At 46.3% G+C, this 24,977-nt stretch overlaps 1 protein-coding gene across 2 annotated transcripts in view; it reads left to right on the top strand.

Moving 5' to 3' along the window:
• TOP3B (DNA topoisomerase III beta) overlaps positions 1–24,977 on the top strand; it is a 195,793-nt gene that overhangs the window by 87,338 nt on the left and 83,478 nt on the right. For both annotated transcript variants that reach the window (XM_063964784.1, XM_063964785.1), the window contains 6 exons: positions 2,905–3,101; positions 3,279–3,435; positions 3,656–3,769; positions 8,464–8,554; positions 8,905–9,059; positions 9,365–9,470. In XM_063964784.1, the coding sequence (XP_063820854.1) occupies positions 2,905–3,101; positions 3,279–3,435; positions 3,656–3,769; positions 8,464–8,554; positions 8,905–9,059; positions 9,365–9,470 (820 nt within the window). The remainder of the gene's footprint in view (positions 1–2,904; positions 3,102–3,278; positions 3,436–3,655; positions 3,770–8,463; positions 8,555–8,904; positions 9,060–9,364; positions 9,471–24,977) is intronic.

Below are 24,977 nucleotides of genomic sequence, written 5' to 3'. Positions count from 1 at the left end.
CCCGAGGATTTTCACCAAGATAATGGCGGAAATTATGGTGATCCTGCGCAAGCGAAGAGTCACAATTATCCCATACTTGGACGATCTCCTGATAAAAGCAAGATCAAGAGAGCAATTACTGGAGAACGTGGCACTCTCTCAGAGAGTGCTTCAGCAACATGGGTGGATTCTCAATCTACCGAAGTCACAGTTGGTTCCGACAACTCGACTAGCCTTCCTTGGCATGATACTGGACACGGAACAAAAGAAAGTTTTCCTCACGTTGGAAAAAGTCCAGGACCTCCAGAACATGGTCCGAGAACTACTGAAGCCGAAAAGAGTGTCAGCTCATCAATGCACTCGGGTTCTGGGGAAATGGGGGCAACTTACTAGGCTTCAGCAGGTTCCATGCAAGGACGTTTCAATGGGATCTTCTGGACAAATGGTCCGGGTCCCATCTACAATTACATCAAAAAATAACACTGTCCCCCAGGGCCAGGGTGTCTCTTCTATGGTGGCTGCAAAGTGCTCACCTTCTAGAGGGTCGCAGGTTCGGCATTCAGGACTGGATCCTGGTAACCATGGAAGCGAGCCTCCGAGGATGGGGAGCAGTCAACCAAGGAAGAAATTTTCAGGGACTATGGTCAGACCAGGAGTCCTGTCTACACATCAATGTGTTGGAGCTAAGGGCCATATACAACGGCCTTCGATAAGCGGATATTCTTCTTTGCAACCTACCGGTTCTGATTCAATCAGACAATGTCACAGCAGTAGCTCATGTGAACCGCCAAGGCGGGACAAGAAGCAGAGTCGCGATGGCGGAAGCCACCAGGATTCTTCGCTGGGCGGAAAATCACGTAAGCGCTCTGTCAGCTGTCTTCATTCCGGGAGTTGACAACTGGGAAGCAGACTTCCTCAGCAGACACGATCTCCATCCAGGAGAGTGGGGACTTCATCAAGAAGTTTTTGCAGAGATAACGGATCTCTGGGGAGTTCCTCAAATAGACATGATGGCGTCACGCCTCAACAAGAAGCTTCGGAGGTATTGTGTCAGGTCCCGGGACCCTCAGGCAATAGCAGTAGACGCTCTGGTAACACCATGGGTATTCCAGTCGGTCTATGTGTTTCCTCCTCTTCCTCTCATCACAAAAGTGTTGAGGATCATAAATCGAAAAAGAGTACAAACAATACTCATTGTTCCAGACTGGCCTCGAAGGGCCTGGTACTCAGATCTTCAGGAGATGCTCACGGAAGATCCCTGGCCTCTTCCTCTAAGGGAAGACCTGTTACAGCAGGGGCCCTGCATGTTCCAAGACTTACCGCGGTTACGTTTGACGGCATGGCGGTTGAACGCCGGATCCTAGCGGAGAAGGGTATTCTGGAGGAGGTCATACCTACTCTAATAAAGGCTAGGAAGGAGGTGACGGTAAAACATTATCACCGTATCTGGCGGAAATATGTCTCTTGGTGTGAAACCAAGAATGCTCCTACGGAAGATTTCCATCTGGGTCGTTTTCTCCATTTCCTACAGACAGGAGTGGATATGGGCCTAAAGTTAGGCTTTGTTAAACTACAGATTTCGTCCTTGTTAATATTCTTTCAGAAGGAATTGGCTTCTCTCCCAGAAGTCCAGGCGTTTGTAAAAGGAGTACTACGCATCCAGCTTCCTTTTGTGGCACCATGGGACCTGAACGTGGTGTTGCAGTTCCTTAAATGACACTGGTTTGAACCCCTTAAAACGGTGGAGTTGAAATTTCTCACCTGAAAGGTGGTCATGTTGTTAGCCTTGGCATCTGCGAGGCGTGTGTCAGAATTGGCGGCCTTGTCTTACAAGAGCCCTTACTTGATTTTTCACGTAGATAGAGCGGAATTGAGGACTCGTCCTCAATTTTTACCCAAGGTGGTGTTTTCATTTCATATGAACCAACCTATTGTGGTGCCTGTGGCTACGAGTGACTTGGAGGATTCCATGTCCCTGGATGTAGTCAGGGCCTTAAAAATTTATGTAGCCAGGACGGCTAGAATTAGGAAAACAGATGCATTGTTTGTCCTGTATGCTGCCAACAAGATTGGCGCGCCTGCTTCGAAGCAGACTATTGCTCGCTGGATCTGTAACACGATTCAGCAGGCTTATGTTACGGCTGGATTGCCGTTGCCGCATTCAGTAAAGGCCCATTCCACTAGGAAGGTGGGCTCTTCTTGGGTGGCTGCCCGGGGGGTGTCGGCATTGCAGCTTTGCCGAGCAGCAACTTGGTCGGAGTCAAACACTTTTTTGCTAAATTCTACAAGTTTGATACCCTGGCTGATGAGGACCTAGCATTTGCTCAGTCGGTGCTGCAGAGTCATCCGCACTCTCCCGCCCGATTGGGAGCTTTGGTATAAACCCCATGGTCCTTACGGAGTCCCCAGCATCCTCTAGGACGTAAGAGAAAATTAGATTTTTAACCTACCGGTAAATCTTTTTCTCCTAGTCCGTAGAGGATGCTGGGCGCCCGTCCCAGTGCGGAAAATCTGCAAGACTTGTATATAGTTATTGCTTACATAAGGGTTATGTTACAGTTAGACTCGGTCTTGGACCGGTACTGTTGTTTGTTCATACTGTTAACTGGTTATGTGTATTCCAGGTTATATGGTATGATTGGTGTGGGCTGGTATGAATCTTGCCCTTAGATTAACAAAATCCTTTCCTCGTACTGTCCTTCTCCTCTGGGCACAGTTCTCTAACTGAGGTCTGGAGGAGGGGCATAGAGGGAGGAGCCAGTGCACACCATACTAGAAAGTTCTTTTAGGAGCCCATGTCTCCTGCGGAGCCTGTCTATACCACATGGTCCTTACGGAGTCCCCAGCATCCTCTACGGACTAGGAGAAAAAGATTTACCGGTAGGTTTAAAATCTAATTTTTCCTTATTCTTTGTTATACTTTAGGTACTGGATGCAGTACTGCCAGTGATGAATAGAACACATGGAGAGGATCGTACTGTATATCGCGCCAAGTTTAGCTCCATCACCGATACAGATATTATGAATGCCATGAACAGGTTGGGGGAGCCCAACAAGAATGAAGCCCTTTCTGTGGATGCCAGACAGGAGCTGGACCTCAGGATTGGCTGTGCATTCACCAGGTAATAATAATGATGATTTATGGCTACTTCTTTAAGGAAACCTCTTGCATGTACTTCTCTAAAATGGTTGCTTTAATTAATCGTCCACCTGTGTGTAACAATTACATTACCATAATAAATATGTACTGTAAAGAATTTGATATTATCTGTATCCTGATGTTAATTCATTTTACATAGGTTTCAGACAAAGTATTTTCAAGGCAAATATGGCAACCTGGACAGTTCATTAATATCATTCGGTCCCTGCCAGACCCCCACATTGGGATTCTGTGTGGAGAGGCATGATAAGATTCAATCCTTCAAACCTGAAACCTACTGGGTCCTTCAAGTCAAGGTCTGTAATTAACGCAGTGCACTGAATTATATTGGCTGTATCTTTTTTTTTTTTCATGGATCATGGTATCATTGCAGTACTGGGATTACAGTGCTTTTATCTCTGATAAATATTTATTCATTGTACAAATAGAAGTATAATAATTTCCTGTTTCTTGCTGGGAGTAGATACTGAGATGTATAGTTAAAATTCTCCAAGTTATATGTTCTGTCTTGTTCAGGTGAGTCGCAGACAGGAGCAGCCTCTTAGTCTGGATTGGGATCGTGTTCGGGTATTTGACAGAGAAATAGCTCAGATGTTCCTAAACATCACAAAGACAAGCAGAGAGGCCAAGGTAACACTGCAAATTCCCCACTGTGTGCCATAAAACATAACTATAACCTGTTTCACTGTTTAATCGGGTTGTGTTCTCGTGAAGCCAATCACAATACCGATGCGGGATCCTGGTTTTGGATGCCTGGCGGGGGAAGGGGGGCGAGCGCAACGAAGCCCCTTGCTGGCTCGCTGTGCTCGCCACAGGTACTCTTTCCACTCTGTGGGTGTTGTGGACAACCACGAGTGGGAATAGTCCGTGTTAGTTGGTGTGCAGACTGTCGGGATTGTCAGGGGCTGGTTCCTAGCGTCTGTATTGTGACTGGCAGTCATATAATTACATACCGTTTAATGTAACCTATGCTTTTTTACAAATGGGCCTGGGTAAAGGAAACTGTCATTTAAATTCATACAATGTACTACATCAGGGGTGGCCAGACTTTTGGAGTTGGCGATCTACTTTGAAAGCTGAAAAGCTTTTGTGATCTACAAAAAAAGGGGCGTGACATAACAAACAGTGGGCGTGGTATATCAAAAAAAGGGACGTAGCTGTGCTGCACAGTGTGTAATGACTGTCTCGCACAAAATAACACATTGGCTTCACAGGTAAAAACCTCAAACACATATGCCCCCACAGTGCCAGATACACACATGCCCCCACAGTGCCAGATTTGCCCCCAGAGTGCCAGATACAGATATGCCCCCACAGTGCCAGATATGCCCCCACAGTGCCAGATACAGATAAGCACCCACAGTGCCATGTGACCACAGTGCTAGATATGCCCCCACAGTGCCAGATTAGATATGCCCCCACAGTGTCAGATATGCCCCCCACAGTGCCAGATATGACCTCACAGTGCCAGATACAGATATGCCCCCACAGTGCCATGTGCCCACAATGCCAGATATGACCCCCACAGTGCCAGATACAGATATGCCCCCACTGTGCCATGTGCCCACAGTGCCAGATATGACCCCACAGTGCCAGATACAGATATGCCCCCACAGTGCCATGTGCCCACAATGACAGATATGACCCCACAGTGCCAGATATGACCCCACATTGCCAGATACAGATATGCCCCCACTGTGCCATGTGCCCACAGTGCCAGATATGCCCCCATAGTACTGCTCACCGTGCTGTGTGTGGGGAGCGCAGCGCGCGCTTCTGCCTGCCTGCCGCCCTGCCTCTCAGTATGATCTCCGGCAGTGACGGCAGCGTGTATATCTCAAATCAGGCGCCGGTCCGCGAGCTCTGATTGGCTAACGAACCGGCGCCTGATTTGAGCTATACACTCCGCCGTCACTGCCGGAGACCAGACTGAGGGGCAGGCAGGAGAGGCGCGGCTTCAGGTGGATGGGCGGCGGATCACGATCGACTGGTCGCATGTCCGCGATCGACTGGTCAGCCACCCCTGTATTACATAATGTTTTTTCATCAAAGCATGGGACCGAGCATATTCTATGCTGTTTCACAAAATAAAACACTTCCATCCCCTTTGCTGCCATTTTCATGTTTTAGGGTCATTGACGTTTTTTTGTAGAAAATCACACTGTGCTGCAGAAGGGTCTCTGATACTGCAGAATCTAGAGTGAAGGTATTTGTTAAACTTCATTATGAATTTGTATTTGAATTACAGGCTCACTTGTGTTTCCATTGCCCACATGATATGGCAGGATTTGGAAGGGATGGCAGTGATTTTTTTTTTCTGTTTGCTGTTATAATTGGGAAGTTATTGCAATACAGGGATGGTGTAGCGTTATGCTACAGTAGTAATCAGATGACAAAATAACACTATGATCATAAACAAAAGGCAGGCTCATGCAATAAAAGAACAAGGCATTTGTTGGCAGCAGTTTCTTGATCTATTGTATATCCTATAAATTTCCTTGTCATTTCAACCTTTTCTTCATGTGTAATATCGCAGTGCCATTTACCCATTGGCCTTCGGACCATTTTTTATTTCGGTCTCTGTACTGTGATATTGTCGCTTTTAATGGCTTTTAAAGACATCTCAAATGGGTACAAAACCTTTACAAAATAAGGCAGAAAGCATGGTACAAAAAAGGGCTATGTACATACATTGGGGCAGATGTATTAACCTGGAGAAGGCATAAGGAAGTGATAAACCAGTGATATGTGCAAGGTGATAAAGGCATCAGCCAATCAGCTCCAATATGTAAATTAACAGTTAGGATCTGATTGGCTGCTGCCTTTATCACCTTGCACATATCACTGGTTTATCACTTCCTTATGCCTCCTCCAGGTTAATACATCTGGCCCATTGTTCCAAGTAATTAACAAAACGAAACAAGAAAAATTAACCTACCTCCTTACAATGAAATGTCACATTTTAAATCTATATAGCTTGGAAGGGGAGAACACTAAAAAGAGAGAGGAAAGAAAATAATATAAAATAAATAAATAAATAAAAGTGGCTGAGGGGGAGAGATCAGTCATGCTGAGAGAACTCACAGACCGTTAACCTATAGTGCATTGTACTTCTATAAAAATACTTTGAAAAAGAAAAGACAAGTCATTAACAGTACAGGTGTTGTAAGATAAAGTCATAATGTAAAAAATCAATGCAACAAAAGGATAAGTGCCAAAGAAAGGAAGAGGGGATGAGGTCTAAGAGAGAGCTACGTGGCATATAAACTAGAGGTTAAAGGACCAGTCAAACCAGGAAGAAACGTCACAGTTTACGGGTGATTGACACATGGAGAGGAATGCATTTTTGACAGGATAACGTGCAAAGTAAGATGTCTAGTTGGTGTTCAAAACGCAGATCTGATTTGCATTCCAATTCATTCCTGCAGTGGTCCGATGGTTTACCTAAATCCACAGGAATTGCAGATTTAAACATTTATAATATTATTTGGTAATTTATATACGCAATGGTTTAGCTACCACTTCTAGGAGAAAGCCAAGTTAGGAAAGTTTTAGAAAGAAGAAAGTGTGTGTGAGGGACTTTCCCCAATTCCTCCAACTTAGACACTATCATTCAAAAGTGAAACAACTTTTTTCTCATAGGCCTCTTACAACATTTGAATCCCTTTGTTTGAGACGATCCTCAACTAAGGGCTTAATTTCCCTTCTATATCCCCTGGTAATTGAGGAGTCGTCTTCCTCACGTGACTCTCACAAGGTCATCTGGGAGGCTGACTTGGGTGATGCACTGGATGGGGATAACTGGTCGGAGATCTTAGAAAATACGGCTTCCAGTTCGATTTGTGTTAAACTTAAAGAGAATGTTTATAAATTATTGTATAGGGGGTATTATGTACGCTCCCAACTTAGCAAAATGTTCCCAGACACATCAAACAGATGCTGGAGAGGTTGCGCCTCTAAAGGCACTTTCCTCCAGATTTGATTTGGTGGTCGTACCCAAAAATTATGGATCTTTAGAGAGAGGTAATTGACCTCATTTTCCATGTCCTCCAGTCCCCCATCTTGTGTTGAACCTATGTTTTTCCTTTTTCCCCTGGGACTCCCTATGGCAACAAGGCATCAAAATAAATTGATATGGCATATTGCCACTGCTACTACCTACCAGATTGTCGCTGTTTGGAAGCAGCCTGCTTCCCTTTCTTTAGACTCAATCTTATCCCGTATCTAGTATACATACCATATGGAATACATGACTTGTATTCTTCATAACTCTTCTAAATCATTTGACAAAGTCTGGGGCCCCTGGCTCGCCACACAGAACACCCCTTCTCCCTTCGAAATAGGTTAATTTATTTTCTTGCCTCCTTTTTATTTGTTCATTTACATGTTTTTTAGTTTGGTGCCCTTCCATATAGAGCTCATTCTTCTTTGTTTCTATGTTTTACTCCTCCTTCCTCGTTACGGTCTGCCACACCATCTCTTTTCTTATTTCTTATCCTCTTTACTTCTTTCCCTTTTATTAAAAATACCAGTCACTGTGTAATATGTCATATTTTGATTGGCTCTGTTTCCGTATTATATATGCATTCCATAGCTTTTTACTGTTGTGACTGTCTCAATAAACGTTATACTTGAAAAAAAAAAAAAAAGAAAGAAAAATTGTTTGTCTATAGGTTGTTCACTTTTGTGCTATTTACTCTTAAGTCATTGTATAAGCTCTGTAGTGTTAATGGTTTTCATGCTAGTGTTGGTGGTTGTAGAATAGTTCCATATTTACCTAAATAAATAAAATCTGTTAGTTTACTACTTAATGGGCCACTATGTAGTGTGTGTGTGGGATATTGTCATTAGGTCGACAACACTTAGGTCGACACAAGAGATGAAAAAGTTGACATGGAAAAATGTCGACATGAGGTTTTTTTTTTTAAATGCAATTTTATTTTATTTTTTACTTTTTCATACTTACGATCCACATGGACTACGATTGGGAATAGTAACCTGTGCCGAGCGCAGCAAGGCACTATGCCCAAAGCGCGATCGCCATGCGAGGAGACACGGTGCCCCGTCACTTTACGAAAAAAACGACACCCAAAAAAGTGAAAAAAAACTCATGTCAACCTTTTTCCATGTTGACCTAATGCATGTCGACCAGTAGTGGTCGACCTAATAACTGTCGACCTATGACCATACCCGTTTGTGTTTACCACTATGAAACCATTTTCAGCATGCTCCTACTGCTAAACCTGTACTTTTCGAAAACATATTTGTAGCTTGAGTAGGTATTACGTATTCAAGCTAATGTATAATGAGTAACTTGCCTACAGGTGGAATCTGTCAGCAAGAAGGAAAAGGCCAAGCAGAGACCCCAGGCGTTGAACACAGTGGAAATGTTGCGTGTAGCCAGTTCAGCTTTGGGTATGTTCTACAAATGTGTGGCATAGCAGCTTATTTTGTGTGTTTCTAGTACAAAAGTTCACGCATTGAAAAAAAAAAAAGTTACATACTTCAGATGCTTGGAACCACATTTCTGCTTATCAGTGAGGAGGTGGATTAAGGAGGTCAAGTACCAGGCCATTAAATCCAAAACACTAAAGAAATAGTAAAGTGACCTAGTAGTATTGAAAGTATCCCAAACCATAACAAATCTTACTATTTATTTTTGTTTTTTAATAGTCTAGAGTAGTCTGTCTTCCATTACATACTACATTTGGGAAAGAATTGTTAACAGTGCAGTCTCTTTTTATCAGAATATCATTTCATTTCAGGAATGGGTCCTCAGCATACTATGCAGATTGCAGAGCGACTATACACCCAGGGTTACATCAGCTATCCCCGCACAGAGACCACTCACTACCCTGAGAACTTTGACCTGAAGGGGACCCTGAGGCAGCAGGCCAACAATCCATTCTGGGCTGAGACAGTGAGTGAAGGGGCTCTAGTAGTTGCATCGCATGGTTTTTGCAGCAGCGTTGCGTCCATTACTGTTTGACACCATACTACAGTAATAATACTGTACTCCTTATTGCTGTCCTCACCATGTGGGTACATTGCGTTGTAAAGCAGATGATATTCCAATACATCAGTTTTGTGTTGGAATGTATTCTGTTTGATTTATGTATGTATATGAGTAGGATAATATTGAGATGTGACCAACCCTTTTTCTTGTCCCCTGTCCTGATCCTGAGATCACAGTTCTTTAATAAGCATTATTTGCATTTACTTCAGGTTAAAGCTTTACTTGCTGAAGGTATTAACCGTCCCAGGAAAGGAACAGATGCTGGAGATCACCCACCGATTACCCCCATGCGTTCAGCGACAGAGGCAGAGCTGGGTAAGGTGACAGACAGAAAGTGTCTACTGTAGTTGAGTTGTCTCCATCAAGGACACAGGAGATGGGTAACTCCACAGCTCAGTATGTGGCATCTCTCTCTATAACCCGCCTTAGCTCCTCCTGAGGTTTTCTATGTGCCTTTTTTAGAGATTGGCACATGGAGCATTTTTATCTTAATTCATATGTTTTAAAATACAAAAAACATAAGATAAGAAACAATTATGTATTGCATAAAGTGCTGGTAACCTGCAGGGGTCACGTATGGTCCTGAAATATGAAGCATGCAGGTAATGACCACAGCAGGATATGAGATATTGTGGTCTTTGAGCTACTTGAGCATATTCCTAATTGTTTCAGCAGCAGGTGTATAGTGAAGGGTGGCCCTTAGCAACTGTTGCTGCAAAGTTCAGAGAAAGCTTAGTTGTTGCTTTCTCCTTCTGAGTACAATTAGTCCGATACAACATGACCAAACTTGTTTCTGATAGAAGAGAATCTCTGTGTTCTTCATAACTGCCTCTTCTCTCCAAGAAGGCAATGTATAAACATGGTTAGAACACTGGTCTTCACCATAGAAGCAGTGTCATTTGCTCAATTTCACAGCACATCCCTGCAGAATGTACATCTGCATAGTGGTAGAAGGCCTTCACACTCTGTCCCCACAGACAATTTTATTGCCCCACTGGAACTTGAAGAAAGCTCTCACGACAGCCATAAAGCCCTGTTTCATGGTAAAGTGACACGTTTTGATAGCTGACTTGGATAGTGAGTAGCCTATTTACTTCATCAACGTCATTCTCACCATGTCAAGTCTGTGGTGTATAAAAGTGCTCAAAATGTGAGCCAGCAGTTAATAAGCCATGGTAGAGACCGTTCTCACCATGGAGTGGACAGAGTGAAATGTCCCGGTTCTGTCAAATGTCTTTATCTCAGTGGTGGGGTATTGAGTGTGCCTTTAACTTGACATTTCTCTTACGTCCTAGAGGATGCTGGGGACTCCAAAAGGACCATGGGGTATAGACGGGATCCGCAGGAGCTTGGGCACACTGAAAAGACTTAAAACTGGGTGTGAACTGGCTCCTCCCTCTATGCCCCTCCTCCAGACCTCAGTTAGACTTTGTGCCCAGGACTGACTGGACACTCACTAGGGGAGCTCTCCAGAGTTTCTCTGGAAAAGACTTTTGTTAGGTTTTTTTATTTTCAGGGAGACCTGCTGGTTACAGGCTCCTTGCATCGTGGGAGTGAGGGGAGAGAAGCAGACCTACTTCTTCTTAGTATAAGGGCTCTGCTTCTCGGCTACTGGACACCATTAGCTCCAGAGGGTTCGATCACTTGGTGCGCCTAGCTGCTTGTTCCCGGAGCCACGCCGTCACCCCCCTCACTGAAGCCAGAAGAAAGAAGTCGGGTGAGTATGAGAAGATCAGAAGACTTCGGTAACCAGGTACAGCGCAGCGGTAACGCTGCGCTCCATGCTCCCACACACTATCACTGACGGCACTCACAGGGTGCAGGGCGCTGGGGGGGGGGGGGCGCCCTGGGCAGCAGGTTACTGGGGTCCGGGAGCCGGCAAAAGCCTTTTCGGTGCCTCTGCACCGTTTCTCAGACCCCCGCCGGCATTTTCAGTTTTTCAAATCTGGCGGGCTGAAGCCCGCCGGGAAGGGGCGGAGCTTAGCCGCGCGGCTCACAGCGCCATTTTTTCTCCTCCACGCGACTGAAGGAGACGCTGGCCCGGGACCTCCACGACTCCTTGCAAGTAACGGGGAGATATCCGAAGGGGGGGGGGGGGGCGCAGTTGTGGTGCATTGGTTATTATTATTTAAAGCAGCACTGGTCATATATATCCCTTATAGGGATATTGGGGCGCTGGGGTGTGAGCTGGCATACTCCCTCTGTGTCCTCTATCTGGGCTTCACTGTGGGCCTGTCCCCTAGCTGAGACATTCTGTGTGTGTCGGTGTGTCGATTAAACGTGTCGGTATGTCTGAGGCTGAATGTTATTCACCGGAGGAGGTTGTTGGAGGAGCGGATGCGGGTCTGGATTTGGGCCTGTCGGCGCAGCCGACACCTGATTTACTCACATTGCTAAGTACAATCAATACGAATGTAGCTTCTTTATCAAAGAGGTTGGATAAGTCTGAGTCACAGACGCAGGTGTGGAAAAAGTCCACAGAGGAGGCTTTGTCTCAGGTGCAGACCCCATCGGGTTCGCAAAAGCGGCCGTTTACACAAGTGGTAGATACTGATACCGACACGGACTCTGATTCTGAGGTCGATTTTTCTGAGGCTGCTTTGCATCCACGTTTAGTGAAGAGTATTCAGTACATGATTGTGGCTATAAAAGATGTTTTACACATTTCTGATGAGCCGGCGGTGCAGGAAACAAGGATTTGCTTGTTCAAAGGGAAAAAACCTGAGGTGAAGTTTCCCCCCTCTCATGAAATGACTACTCTTTGTGAAAGGCTTGGGAGTCGCCGGATAAGAGGTGGCAGATTCCCAAGAGGATTTACATGGCGTACCCTTTCCCCTCTGATGACAGGGAAAAATGGGAGTCGTCTCCAAATGTTGACAAAGCTCTATCTCGTTTGTCTAAGAAGGTGGCGCTTCCGTCTCCTGACACGGCAGCTCTCAAGGATCTGGCGGATCGCAAGCTGGAGACGTCTCTGAAGTCCATTTTCGCTAATACGGGTGTATTGCTCAGACCTGCAGTGGCGTCTGTGTGGGTGAGTAGTGCTATTGCTAAATGGGCTGAGAATTTAGCTAATGATATGGATACCCTAGATAAAGATAATGTTCTTTTGACTCTTGGTTATATCAAGGACGCTGCAGATTACCTGAAGGATGCGGCGAGGGATGTTTGTCTCTTGGGAACAAGAGCCAATGCCATGTCAATATCGGCAAGGAGGGCGTTGTGGATCCATCAATGGAATGCGGATGCCGACTCCAAGAGAGCTATGGAAGCTTTACCCTTCAAAGGTAATGTCTTGTTTGGGGACGGCTTGGCGGACCTGGTCTCTGCCGCGACGGCGGGTAAGTCCTCTTTTCTTCCCTATGTTCCCACACAACACAAAAAGGCACCACATCAGCAGATGCAGTCCTTTCGTCCCAATAAGTATAGGCGTGGAAAAGGTTCGTCCTTCCTCGCTTCTAAAGGTAAAGGAAGGGGTAGGAAGTCTCCTGCCGTGTCGGGCGCCCAGGACCAAAAGTCCTCCCCTGCCTCTACCAAGTACACCGCATGACGCTGGGGCTTCCCTGGGGGAGTCCGGACCGGTGGGGGGCCGTCTGCGAGTCTTCAGTCAGGTCTGGATTCAATCAGACCTGGATCCTTGGGTCCTAGAGATTGTGTCTCAGGGATACAAACTGGAGTTTCGGGAGGTGCCCCCTCACCGGTTTTTCATTTCGCCCTTACCAGTGTCTCTTCCGGACAGGGAGCTGGTGCTGGCAGCGATACAAAAATTGTGTCAACAGAGGGTCATTGTTCCCGTTCCCCCGTCACAACGGGGGGAGGGATTCTACTCGAGCCTATTTGTTGTGCCGAAACCGGACGGTTCAGTCAGACCGATTCTGAATCTAAAATCCCTCAATCCATACTTGAAAGTTTTCAAGTTCAAGATGGAATCTCTTTGAGCGGTAATTTCCAGCCTAGAAGGGGGGGATTGTATGGCGTCAGTCGACATAAAGGATGCCTAATGACACGTCCCGATATTTCCTTCACATCAGACCTTCCTCATGTTTGCGATACAGGATTCTCATTACCAATTTCAGACGTTGCCGTTTGGCCTTTCCACGGCCCCGAGGATTTTCACCAAGGTCATGGCAGAAATGATGGTTCTCCTTCGCAAGCAAGGGGTTACAATTATCCCGTACTTGGACGATCTCCTGATATAGGCGAGGTCCAAGGAAAGGTTGCTAAGGAGTGTAGATTTGGTGCTGTCGGTGCTGTGACAGCACGGTTGGGTGGTAAATTTGCCAAAATCTCAGTTGATTCCGACCACTCGGCTGTCTTTTCTGGGCATGATTCTGGACACGGAGTTACAGAGAGTATTTCTTCCAGAAGAAAAAGCTCTAGAGCTGCAGTCGATGGTCAGGGAACTTCTGAGGCCGAGGACTGTGTCCATCCATCACTGTACTCGGGTTCTGGGGAAGATGGTTGCGGCGTACGAAGCCATTCCGTTTGGCAGGTTTCATGCCTGGGTGTTTCAGTGGGACTTGCTGAGCAAATGGTCCGGGTCTCACCTGCACATGCACCGGAAGATAAGTCTATCTCCCAGAGCCAGAATTTCTCTCCTGTGGTGGCTACAAAGGTCTCGCCTCCTAGAGGGACGCCGGTTCGGTATCCTGGACTGGGTACTTCTGACAACAGATGCAAGTCTCCGGGTCTGGGGTGCAGTCACCCAAGGCAGAAACTTCCAGGGGAGATGGTCGCTCCAGGAAGCGGGTCTCCACATAAATGTTCTCGAGTTAAAAGCCATTTACAATGGCCTGCTACAAGCAAGAAGCCTTCTTCAGGGTCGATCTGTCCTGGTACAGTCAGACAACATCACAGCGGTGGCACATATCAAACGTCAAGGCGGAACAAGGAGCAGTGCGGCAATGGCGGAGGCCACAAGAATCCTTCGCTGGGCGGAACAACACGTGAGCGCTCTGGCAGCAGTCTTCCTTCCGGGAGTGGACAACTGGAAAGCGGATTTCCTCAGCAGACACGATCTCCATCCGGGAGGATGGGGCTCTACACCAAGAGGTTTTTGCAGAGGTGACGAAGCGTTGGGGAATTCCGTTGATCGACATGATGGCGTCTCGTCTCAACAAGAATCTCCCGAGGTATTGTTCCAGGTCAAGGGACCCCCAAGCCAGTGCGGTGGACGCCCTGGTGTCTCCGTGGGTGTTCAAGTCGGTGTATGTGTTCCCTCCACTTCCTCTCATTCCAAAGGTACTGGGGATCATTCGTCGAGCAAGGGTTCAGGCGATTCTCGTCGTTCCAGATTGGCCAAGAAGGGCCTGGTATCCGGATCTTCAGGAATTACTTGTGGAAGATCCTTGGCCGCTTCCTCTAAGAGAGGACCTGTTGTTGCAGGGTCCATGCGTGTTTCCAGACTTACCGCGGCTGCGTTTGACGGCATGGAAGTTGAGCGCCAGGTCTTAGCTCGTAAGCGTATTCCCGGGGAGGTCATTCCTACTCTAATCAAGGCTAGGAAGGAGGTTACGGCAAAACATTATCACCGTATTTGGAAGAAGTATGTTTCCTGGTGTGAGACTAAAAGGGCTCCTGCGGAAGATTTTAATTTGGGACGTTTTCTCCACTTTTTGCAGGCAGGTGTAGATGCAGGCCTGAAATTGGGCTCCATCAAGGTGCAGATTTTGGCATTGTCTATTTTCTTTCAAAGGGAATTAGCTGCCCTCCCAGAGGTTCAGACGTTTGTGAAAGGAGTTTTGCATATCAATCCTCCGTTTGTGCCTCCTGTGGCCCCATGGGATCTTGACGTGGTCTTACAGTTTCTCATGTCTTCCTGGTTTGAGCCTTTGCGTAAGGTTGAGTTGAAGTTTCTCACCTGGAAGGTAGTCATGCTGTTGGCGCTGGCGACTACCAGGCGAGTGTCTGAGTTGGCGGCCTTATCTCATAAGAGCCCGTACTTTATTTTTCATTCAGATAGGGCAGAATTGAGGACTCGTCAACAATTTTTACCGAAGGTAGTGTCTTCGTTTCACATTAACCAACCTATTGTGGTACCGGTGGCTACGGATGCTGTGGCAGTTCCAAGGACTCTGGATGTGGTGAGGGCTTTGAAGATCTACGTCGCCCGAACGGCTGTTGCCAGGAAAACTGAGGCGCTGTTTGTCCTGTATGCTTCTAACAAAATTGGTCATCCTGCTTCAAAACAGACTATTGCACGCTGGATTTGTAGTACGATTCAGCAGGCTCGTTCTTCGGCCGGGTTACCGGTGCCGAAGTCAGTGAAAGCCCATTCTACCAGGAAAGTGGGCTCGTCTTGGGCGGTTGCCCGGGGCGTCTCAGCTTTACAGCTTTGCCGAGCGGCCACCTGGTCAGGTTCAAACACTTTTGCTAAATTCTATAAGTTTGATACCCTGGCTGATGAGGACCTTGCGTTTGCTCAGTCGGTGCTGCAGAGTCGTCCGCACTCTCCCACCCGGTCTGGAGTTTTGGTATAAACCCCATGGTCCTTTTGGAGTCCCCAGCATCCTCTAGGACGTAAGAGAAAATAGGATTTTGGTACTTACCGGTAAATCTTTTTCTCCTAGTCCGTAGAGGATGCTGAGCGCCCATCCCAGTGCGGACTGTTACTTGCAGTGTTCTCTTGTCGGTTCACTTAGTTTATACACGGGTTGTGTATTTCTGGTTTCAGCTTGTTGCTGTTGTTTATTCATAGTGTTATCTGGTTTACTGTTACTCCGGTTGTACGGTATGGTTGTGGTGTGGGCTGGTATGTTTGTAGCCCTTAGTTTACACAAAAAATCCTTTCCTCGAAATGTCCGTCTCTCCTGGGCACAGTTCCTAATACTGAGGTCTGGAGGAGGGGCATAGAGGGAGGAGCCAGTTCACACCCAGTTTTAAGTCTTTTCAGTGTCCCCAAGCTCCTATACCCCATGGTCCTTTTGGAGTCCCCAGCATCCTCTACGGACTAGGAGAAAAGGATTTACCGGTAATTACCAAAATCCTATTTTTTTCAATACGGTATACATCTCCGGAGAACTCCTGATGTGGGTCTTAGGCTATGATGCTGAATAACAAATTTGCTCTGTATTATTCCAGGTCCTGAAACTCTGGGTATTTGACAGATGTACTGGCATTATCTTGGAATTTGTAGTTTGTTTGTGTTTCTTCTCCCCCAATGTTTTTTTTTCATTCACGAGTGCTCAGGAAGGTTTGACAAGGGGTTAGAGCTATTCTAATTGCTCATAGGGTCTGAAATACTTACTTGGAAAACCTGTTGATAGTACGACCAGGTATTCTGTCTTAGGAACCCATTTTCTACCAGTCTGAAGTATAAAGGGTCCTGCAGAGTTGGTTGTAGGGTTTATTTTTAAAGTCCAAAACATTCTCCTGGAGTGTGGAGATGCTACCACGCATGGTGCATTGAAAGCTTATGTGGCAGTTCCATCCAGGTAGACATTGTATTCTGCCCATGCAGTAAGTAAGTTCATCTAAGTGCTGTGTAATGAAGCATGTGTGCAAGGTTTCAAATTGACTAATGCGTACTCACAGTCCTAAATCGTGTTGGGTGATTATTGTATTATCCTTAGCTAGGAAGCCATTTGAGCCATAAATGTTCTCCCTTTCTTGTTTAGTTCTATGATATCCTTCATTTCTTGTATGGACTTGGCTATTGTAAAACTTTCAAGGAGGTAATGTTACAAAAGTGTTATATGAAGAAGCACAGTTCTTATAAATGCCTTCATCCAAAAGTGGGAAATGCAGCCTTTACATATCTCCTTACATGTATTCATTGTGTGTGGTGCAAGGTTGGTCACCAAAGAATCCACTGTGTGATCAATAATATTATCTACACAACACATAGAAAAGTCTCTATAATTGCAGCTGAACCTAAAAAAAAAACTATTGTGTTGTATTATTAATAATTGCACATTTTTATAGAAAGAAACCCTCCCTCTTCCTTTTTGTTTTTCCTTCGTGCAAAACTTTGCAGCTTCTACATATGCAGTGCTCCTAACAGAAACTCATATGGTGCTGCTCCACGTATCCTTCTTAGTCCAGTGGTGGAAATGTTAACTTTACTAAAACTGTACTACTTTCAGCATTGCCAGTATTCGTCCACCTATTTTATAATATAGTTTACTTGTATCTATCGCAGATGTGCTGGGGTAGAGGTGCCTCTAGAGTAGAGGCAACAAACATAAACATAGATTCACCTGTTCCAAATCCCCCCTCCAACCAACTCACATACCTTAAAAGGCCGGAACACAGCCAATGCACCGAGAGTCCTGTGCACCACACTGGCTGTCCTGCAGGAGGATGAATGTTCCGAACCAACAGCCCACCACAAACCACCAGAAGATGAATGTACCGTACTCCCACCACAACCCTCCGCAGAAAGAATGTCTTAGATTTTCTGTTGAGCTTTTTAATTTATTAGAGAAACTCCTAACAAGGAATATTTTTTATTTCCATTATTCAAAGCACTTCCTCGCATCCTCAGTGATACTCCCTTGTTCACAAAAAAAAACACACTACAAAAGTCTTTGTGAAATGTTGCCCAGGGGAAGAAGTACTTTGTTATTGGTGTTCTCACACCTGTCAGGAGTGACATTCTCTAGCTCCTTCCCCTGGAATGTGAGTAAAGGTTTTTTTAGAAACCCCAAAGGCATGTCTTATTATGCACTGCTGTCCTACAGACTTTTAACTATATGGTACCTGACGCCAAGTTGCACAGTTGACTCCGTAAAACTGCCTGGTCTTATTTTTGTTTTTGCTTTCTTTTAGTTTTTCACTTAAATATAGAGATTAAATTGTGTTGTGTTGATATTTGTTTTTATTGGCAATGCTACACCATTAATTATGGGGAAAAAAATTGTTACTGTTTCTTTTGTTTCTTCCTTGTTCTTGCCTATTTTTCTCATCTTTATGTTTTCCATTCTTTAAATTGTAGTTTTGGAGAACATTGAAAGAAATAGTTAAAAGCCCTCAAAAACTACCTGATCTGTAGTTTTAACTTCCTTGAACTCTGCACTATGTGTTGGAGCTTATATGCATTGTGGCCATATACTGTATCCTATTTTTACCAGGTCTGTCCTTTTGTGTTCTTTTCTCTAACGTCCTAGTGGATGCTGGGGACTCCGTAAGGACCATGGGGAATAGACGGGCTCCGCAGGAGACAGGGCACTTTAAGAAAGAATTAGGAATACTGGTGTGCACTGGCTCCTCCCTCTATGTCCCTCCTCCAGACCTCAGTTAGAATCTGTGCCCGGACGAGCTGTGTGCACTTTAGTGAGCTCTCCTGAGCTTGCTAATAAGAAAGTATTTTGTTAGGATTTTTTATTTTCAGAGAGATCTGCTGGCAACAGACTCTCTGCTACGTGGGACTGAGGGGAGAGAAGCAGACCTACTCACTGTGGATAGGTCATGCTTCTTAGGCTACTGGACACCATTAGCTCCAGAGGGATCGAACACAGGAACGCACCCTTGGTCGTCCGATCCCGGAGCCGCGCCGCCGTCCCCCTCGTAGAGCCAGAAGCCGGCGTGAGAAGCAAGAAGACTTCGAAAGCGGCGGCAGAAGACTCCAGTCTTCATATGAGGTAGCGCACAGCACTGCAGCTGTGCGCCATTGCTCCCACATTAAACCCGCACACTCCGGTCACTGTAGAGTGCAGGGCGCAGGGGGGGGGGGGGGGGGGCGCCCTGGGCAGCAATTAAGTACCTCTTGGCATAAAAGAGCATATATATACAGTTGGGCATTGTATATATGCATGAGCCCCCGCCATTATTTTACACAAAATCGCGGGACAGAAGCCCGCCGCTGAGGGGGCGGGGCTTCTTCCTCAGCACTCACCAGCGCCATTTTCTCTCCACAGCTCAGCTGAGAGGAAGCTCCCCAGGCTCTCCCCTGTAGAATCACGGTAGAAAGAGGGTAAAAAGAGAGGGGGGGCACATAGATTTAGCGCAAAATCAGTGTATACAGCAGCTACTGGGTAAACACTAAGTTACTGTGTAATTCCTGGGTCATATAGCGCTGGCATACTCTCTCTCTGTCTCTCCAAAGGGCCTTGTGGGGGTTCTGTCCTCAAATAGAGCATCCCCTGTGTGTGTGGTGTGTCGGTACGCTTGTGTCGACATGTTTGACGAAGAAGGCTATGTGGAAGCAGAGCAGGTGCAGTTGAATGTGGTGTCTCCGCCGACGGCGCCGACACCTGATTGGATGGATATGTGGAAGGTGTTAAATGATAATGTAAACTCCTTGCATAAAAGGTTGGATAAAGCTGAAGCCTTGGGACAGTCAGGGTCTCAACCCATGCCTGATCCTACAGCGCAGAGGCCGTCGGGGTCTCAGAAGCGGCCACTATCCCAAATTGTTGACACAGATATCGACACGGATTCTGACTCCAGTGTCGATGGCGATGATGCAAAGTTGCAGCCTAAAATGGCAAAAGCCATCCGCTACATGATTATAGCAATGAAGGATGTATTGCACATCTCAGTGGAAAACCCTGTCCCTGACAAGAGAGTTTATATGTTTGGGGAAAAACGGCAAGAGGTGACTTTTCCCCCTTCACATGAGTTAAATGAGTTATGTGAAAAAGCTTGGGATTCTCCTGATAGGAAAATGCAGATTCCCAAATGGTTACTTATGGCGTATCCTTTCCCGCCAACGGACAGGTTACGCTGGGAGTCATCCCCTAGGGTAGACAAAGCTTTGACACGCTTATCTAAGAAGGTAGCCCTGCCGTCACAGGATACGGCCACCCTAAAAGATCCTGCCGATAGAAAGCAGGAAGGTATCCTGAAGTCCGTTTATACACATTTAGGTACCCTACTAAGGCCGGCAATTGCGTCGGCCTGGATGTGTAGTGCTGTAGCAGCATGGACAGATACTCTGTCTGAGGAACTTGATACCTTGGACAAGGATGCTATATTACTGACCCTGGGGCATATAAAAGACGCTGTCCTATATATGAGGGATGCCCAGAGAGACATTTGCCTACTGGGCTCTAGAATAAATGCAATGTAAATTTCTGCCAGAAGGGTCCTGTGGACTCGGCAATGGACAGTTGATGCCGACTCAAAAAAGCACATGGAGGTGTTACCTTATAAGGGTGAGGAATTGTTTGGGGACGGTCTCTCGGACCTAGTTTCCACGGCTACGGCGGGGAAGTCAAATTTTTTGCCATATATTCCCTCACAACCTAAGAAAGCACCGTATTACCAAATGCAGTCCTTTTGATCACAAAGAGGCAAGAAAGTCCGAGGTGCGTCATTCCTTGCCAGAGGAAGGGGTAGAGGAAAGAAGCTGCACAATACAGCTAGTTCCCAGGAACAGAAGTCCTGCCCGGCTTCCACTAAATCCACCGCATGACGCTGGAGCTCAACAGGTGGAGCCAGGAGCGGTGGGGGCGCGTCTCCGAAATTTCAGCCTCCAGTGGGTTCGCTCACGGGTCGATCCCTGGGCTATACAGATTGTGTCTCAGGGATACAAGCTGGAATTCGAAGTGATGCCCCCTCACCGTTACCTCAAATCGGCCCTGGGAAGAAAGGGAAGTAGTGTTAGCGTCAATTCACAAATTATATCTCCAGCAGGTGGTGGTAAAGGTTCCCCTCCCTCAACAGGGAAGGGGTTACTATTCCACAATGTTTGTGGTACCGAAACCGGACGGTTTGGTCAGACCCATATTGAATTTAAAATCCCTGAACATTTACCTGAAAAGGTTCAAGTTCAAGATGGAATCGCTCAGGGCGGTCATTGCAAGCCTGGAAGAGGGGGATTTTATGGTGTCTCTGGATATAAAGGATGCTTACCTGCATGTCCCCATTTATCCACCTCATCAGGAGTACCTCAGATTTGTGGTACAGGACTGTCATTACCAATTCCAGACGTTGCCGTTTGGTCTGTCCACGGCACCGAGAATATTTACCAAGGTAATGGCAGAAATGATGGTGCTTCTGCGAAAGCAAGGAGTTACAATTATGCCATACTTGGACGATCTCCTCATAAAGGCGAGGTCCAGAGAGCAGTTGCTGATCAGTGTAGCACACTCTCGGGAGGTGTTGCAACAGCACGGCTGGATTCTGAATATTCCAAAGTCGCAGCTGATTCCTACGACGCGTCTGCCCTTCCTGGGCATGATTCTGGACACAGACCAGAAGAAGGTGTTTCTCCCGGCGGAGAAGGCCCAGGAGCTTGTGACTCTGGTCAGAGACCTCTTAAAACCAAAACAGGTGTCGGTGCATCAATGCACGCGAGTCCTGGGAAAGATGGTGGCGTCATACAAAGCCATTCCCTTCGGCAGGTTCCATGCGAGGACTTTTCAGTGGGATCTGTTGGACAAGTGGTCCGGATCGCATCTTCAGATGCATCGGCTGATGACCCTATCCCCCAGGGCCAGGGTGTCTCTTCTGTGGTGGCTGCAGAGTGCTCACCTTCTAGAGGGGCGCAGGTTCGGCATACAGGACTGGGTCCTGGTGACCACGGATGCAAGCCTCCGAGGGTGGGGGGCAGTCACTCAGGGAAGAAATTTCACATCAATATCCTGGAACTAAGGGCCATATACAACGCCCTGAGTCAAGCGGGGCCTCTGCTTCGCAACCAACCGGTGCTGATTCAGTCAGACAACAGCACCGCAGTGGCTCATGTAAACCGCCAGGGCGATGGCAGAAGCCACCAGAATTCTTCTCTGGGCGGAGAATCACGTGCAAGCACTGGCAGCAGTGTTCATTCCGGGAGTGGACAACTGGGAAGCAGACTTCCTCAGCAGGCACGACCTCCACCCGGGAGAGTGGGGACTTCATCAAGAAGTCTTCACACAGATTACAAATCGATGGGAACTGCCACAGGTGGACATGATGGCATCCCGCCTCAACAAAAAGCTGCAAAGGTATTGCGCCAGGTCAAGAGACCCTCAGGCGATAGCTGTGGACGCACTAGTGACACCGTGGGTGTTCCAGTCGGTTTATGTGTTTCCTCCTCTTCCTCTCATTCCCAAGGTTCTGAGAATCGTAAGAAAAAGAGGAGTGAGAACAATACTCATTGTTCCGGATTGGCCAAGAAGAACTTGGTATCCGGAACTGCAAAAAATGCTCACAGAGGACCCATGGCCTCTGCCTCTCAGACAGGATCTGTTGCAACAGGGGCCCTGTCTGTTCCAAGACTTACCGCAGCTGCGTTTGACGGCATGGCGGTTGAACGCCGGATCGTAGCGGAGAAAGGCATTCCGGATGAGGTTATTCCTACGCTGATAAAGGCTAGGAAGGACGTGACAGCAAAACATTATCACCGTATATGGCGAAAATATGTTGCTTGGTGTGAGGCCAGGAAGGCCCCTACAGAGGAATTCCAGCTGGGCCGTTTCCTTCACTTCCTACAGTCGGGAGTGACTATGGGCTTAAAATTAGGGTCCATTAAGGTCCAGATTTCGGCCCTATCCATTTTCTTTCAAAAGGAACTGGCTTCTCTTCCTGAAGTTCAGACGTTTGTAAAGGGAGTGCTGCATATTCAGCCCCCTTTTGTGCCACCAGTGGCACCTTGGGATCTTAACGTGGTGTTGAGTTTCCTGAAATCTCACTGGTTTGAGCCACTTACGACCGTGGAGTTAAAATATCTCACGTGGAAGGTGGTCATGCTATTGGCCTTAGCTTCGGCTAGGCGTGTGTCAGAATTGGCGGCTTTGTCATGTAAAAGCCCCTATCTGGTTTTCCATATGGACAGGGCAGAATTACGGACTCGTCCGCAATTTCTGCCGAAAGTGGTGTCATCTTTTCATTTGAACCAACCTATTGTGGTCACAAAAATTTGGCAGAGAGATAGAGGCGCTCCTGATGAGTGAAAAATACCTGCTGCCTCTCCCTTACACCACTGGATTAATCCCAAAAATAATCCAAAAAGATAGAGCTTGAAAAGAAAAAGTGTGGGTGTAGGGAATTGGCGCTGAAAGGGAGGTGGGGGAATGAAGCTGATGGTTGAGCTGGGAGATTATGGTTTGAAATGAGCAAGAGGAATACTTATCTGAATGATTTCTCGGTGCGTTTCTGGACCTTTGGGGGGAGATATCTTTCCTCCAGGATCCGTGAGATCATACGTGGTAGAGGTATGGAAAAAACAAAATGATTTTTGGGGTAAGTCCTCAAGAAAAGTGAAGGAAGAGTATATATAAATATATAGACGTTTTGTAATAGCTGGTGAACGATGTTTTCAGGTAAGATAATCGTACCTCACTTACACAAAGTGAGCGAGGTATACAGCATATAAAGGTTTCTTTTACATGCAAGTGGGTGGCATACCTAACTTACAATAAAGAAGGGTGACATATGCATATCATGGTATCTTTGTATGTTGAGCTGCGTACCGGTACTCACTGAGAGATGCGTATTTCGTCTGCACATCAAGGTATCTTTATCCAAGGCGTGTTCTTATTAAAATACCCATAGATATAAAAAGGGATTTATTGAATAAAAACAAAAGGGTTTACACTTGTAGGGATGTTGACCACAAGGAAGGAGAGCTGCCAGACAGGGGAACCCGTAGGACCATCAAGGGAAGATCCACCAGGCCTGGTACCAATAGGACTGAATAAAAAATTTTATAAATGAATCTAGATGGTCGTACCTTTCCCCAGTCGTACAGGTGACAGTCCAAGTGACAAGGATCCTCTTTCCAGCCAACGCGTTTTGAGATAACTCTCTTTATCATGTAAACCCTTTTGATGGTCCTACGGGTTCCCCTGTCTGGCAGCTCTCCTTCCTTGTGGTCAACATCACATTACAGCTTTGCCGAGCAGCTACTTGGTCGGGTTCAAACACTTTTGCAAAATTCTACAAGTTTGATACCCTGGCTGAGGAGGGTGTTTGCTCATTCGGTGCTGCAGAGTCATCCGCACTCTCCCGCCCGTTTGGGAGCTTTGGTATAATCCCCATGGTCCTTAAGGAGTCCCCAGCATCCACTAGGACGTTAGAGAAAATAAGATTTTACTTACCGGTAAATCTATTTCTCGTAGTCCGTAGTGGATGCTGGGCGCCCGTCCCAAGTGCGGACTTCTTCTGCAATGCTTGTATATAGTTATTGCTTACATAAGGGTTATGTTATGGTTGCATCAGGTTGGTCTGATGCTCTGTTGTTGTTCATACTGTTGACTGGGTAAGTTTATCACGAGTTATACGGTGTGATTGGTGTGGCTGGTATGAGTCTTACCCTGGATTCCAAAATCCTTTCCTTGTACTGTCAGCTCTTCCGGGCACAGTTTCCTTAACTGAGGTCTGGAGGAGGGACGTAGAGGGAGGAGCCAGTGCACCCCAGTATTCCTAATTCTTTCTTAAAGTGCCCCGTCTCCTGCGGAGCCCGTCTATTCCCCATGGTCCTTACGGAGTCCCCAGCATCCACTACGGACTACGAGAAATAGATTTACCGGTAAGTAAAATCTTATTTTTTTACACCCATCCTGAAGGTTTGCCATTTTGTATTGTTCTTTACAATTCAAAAAAAAATACTTTTAACTTAAAGGAATTATAACATTGAGATAGTTGATGAATCAAACAAATAATGATCCTCTGAGAATATGCAAGCCATCTCTGAATTCTCTTGGTATTGTTTTTATTTTTGTGACACCTCATTGCTGCAAAGGTCTAGCCTTTTTCTTTGCAGTTTCTGTATTCTGATTTGTGGGTCTAGGGCCTTATTCAGGTTTGTTAGCAAACCAAAAAAGCAAGCAATAGGGCAAAATCATGTTGCACTGCAGGTGGGGCAGATGTAACTTGTGCAGAGTGAGTTATGTTTGGGTGGGGTGCGTTCAAACTGAAACCTAAATTGCAGTGTAATAATTAAGCAGCCTGCATTTG

This window comes from Pseudophryne corroboree, chromosome 1 (assembly GCF_028390025.1).
Source record: "Pseudophryne corroboree isolate aPseCor3 chromosome 1, aPseCor3.hap2, whole genome shotgun sequence".
Classification (NCBI taxonomy): Eukaryota; Metazoa; Chordata; class Amphibia; order Anura; family Myobatrachidae; genus Pseudophryne; species Pseudophryne corroboree.
Note: the sequence above shows the minus strand (reverse complement) of the source record. Positions and strands in the feature narration are given on the sequence as shown.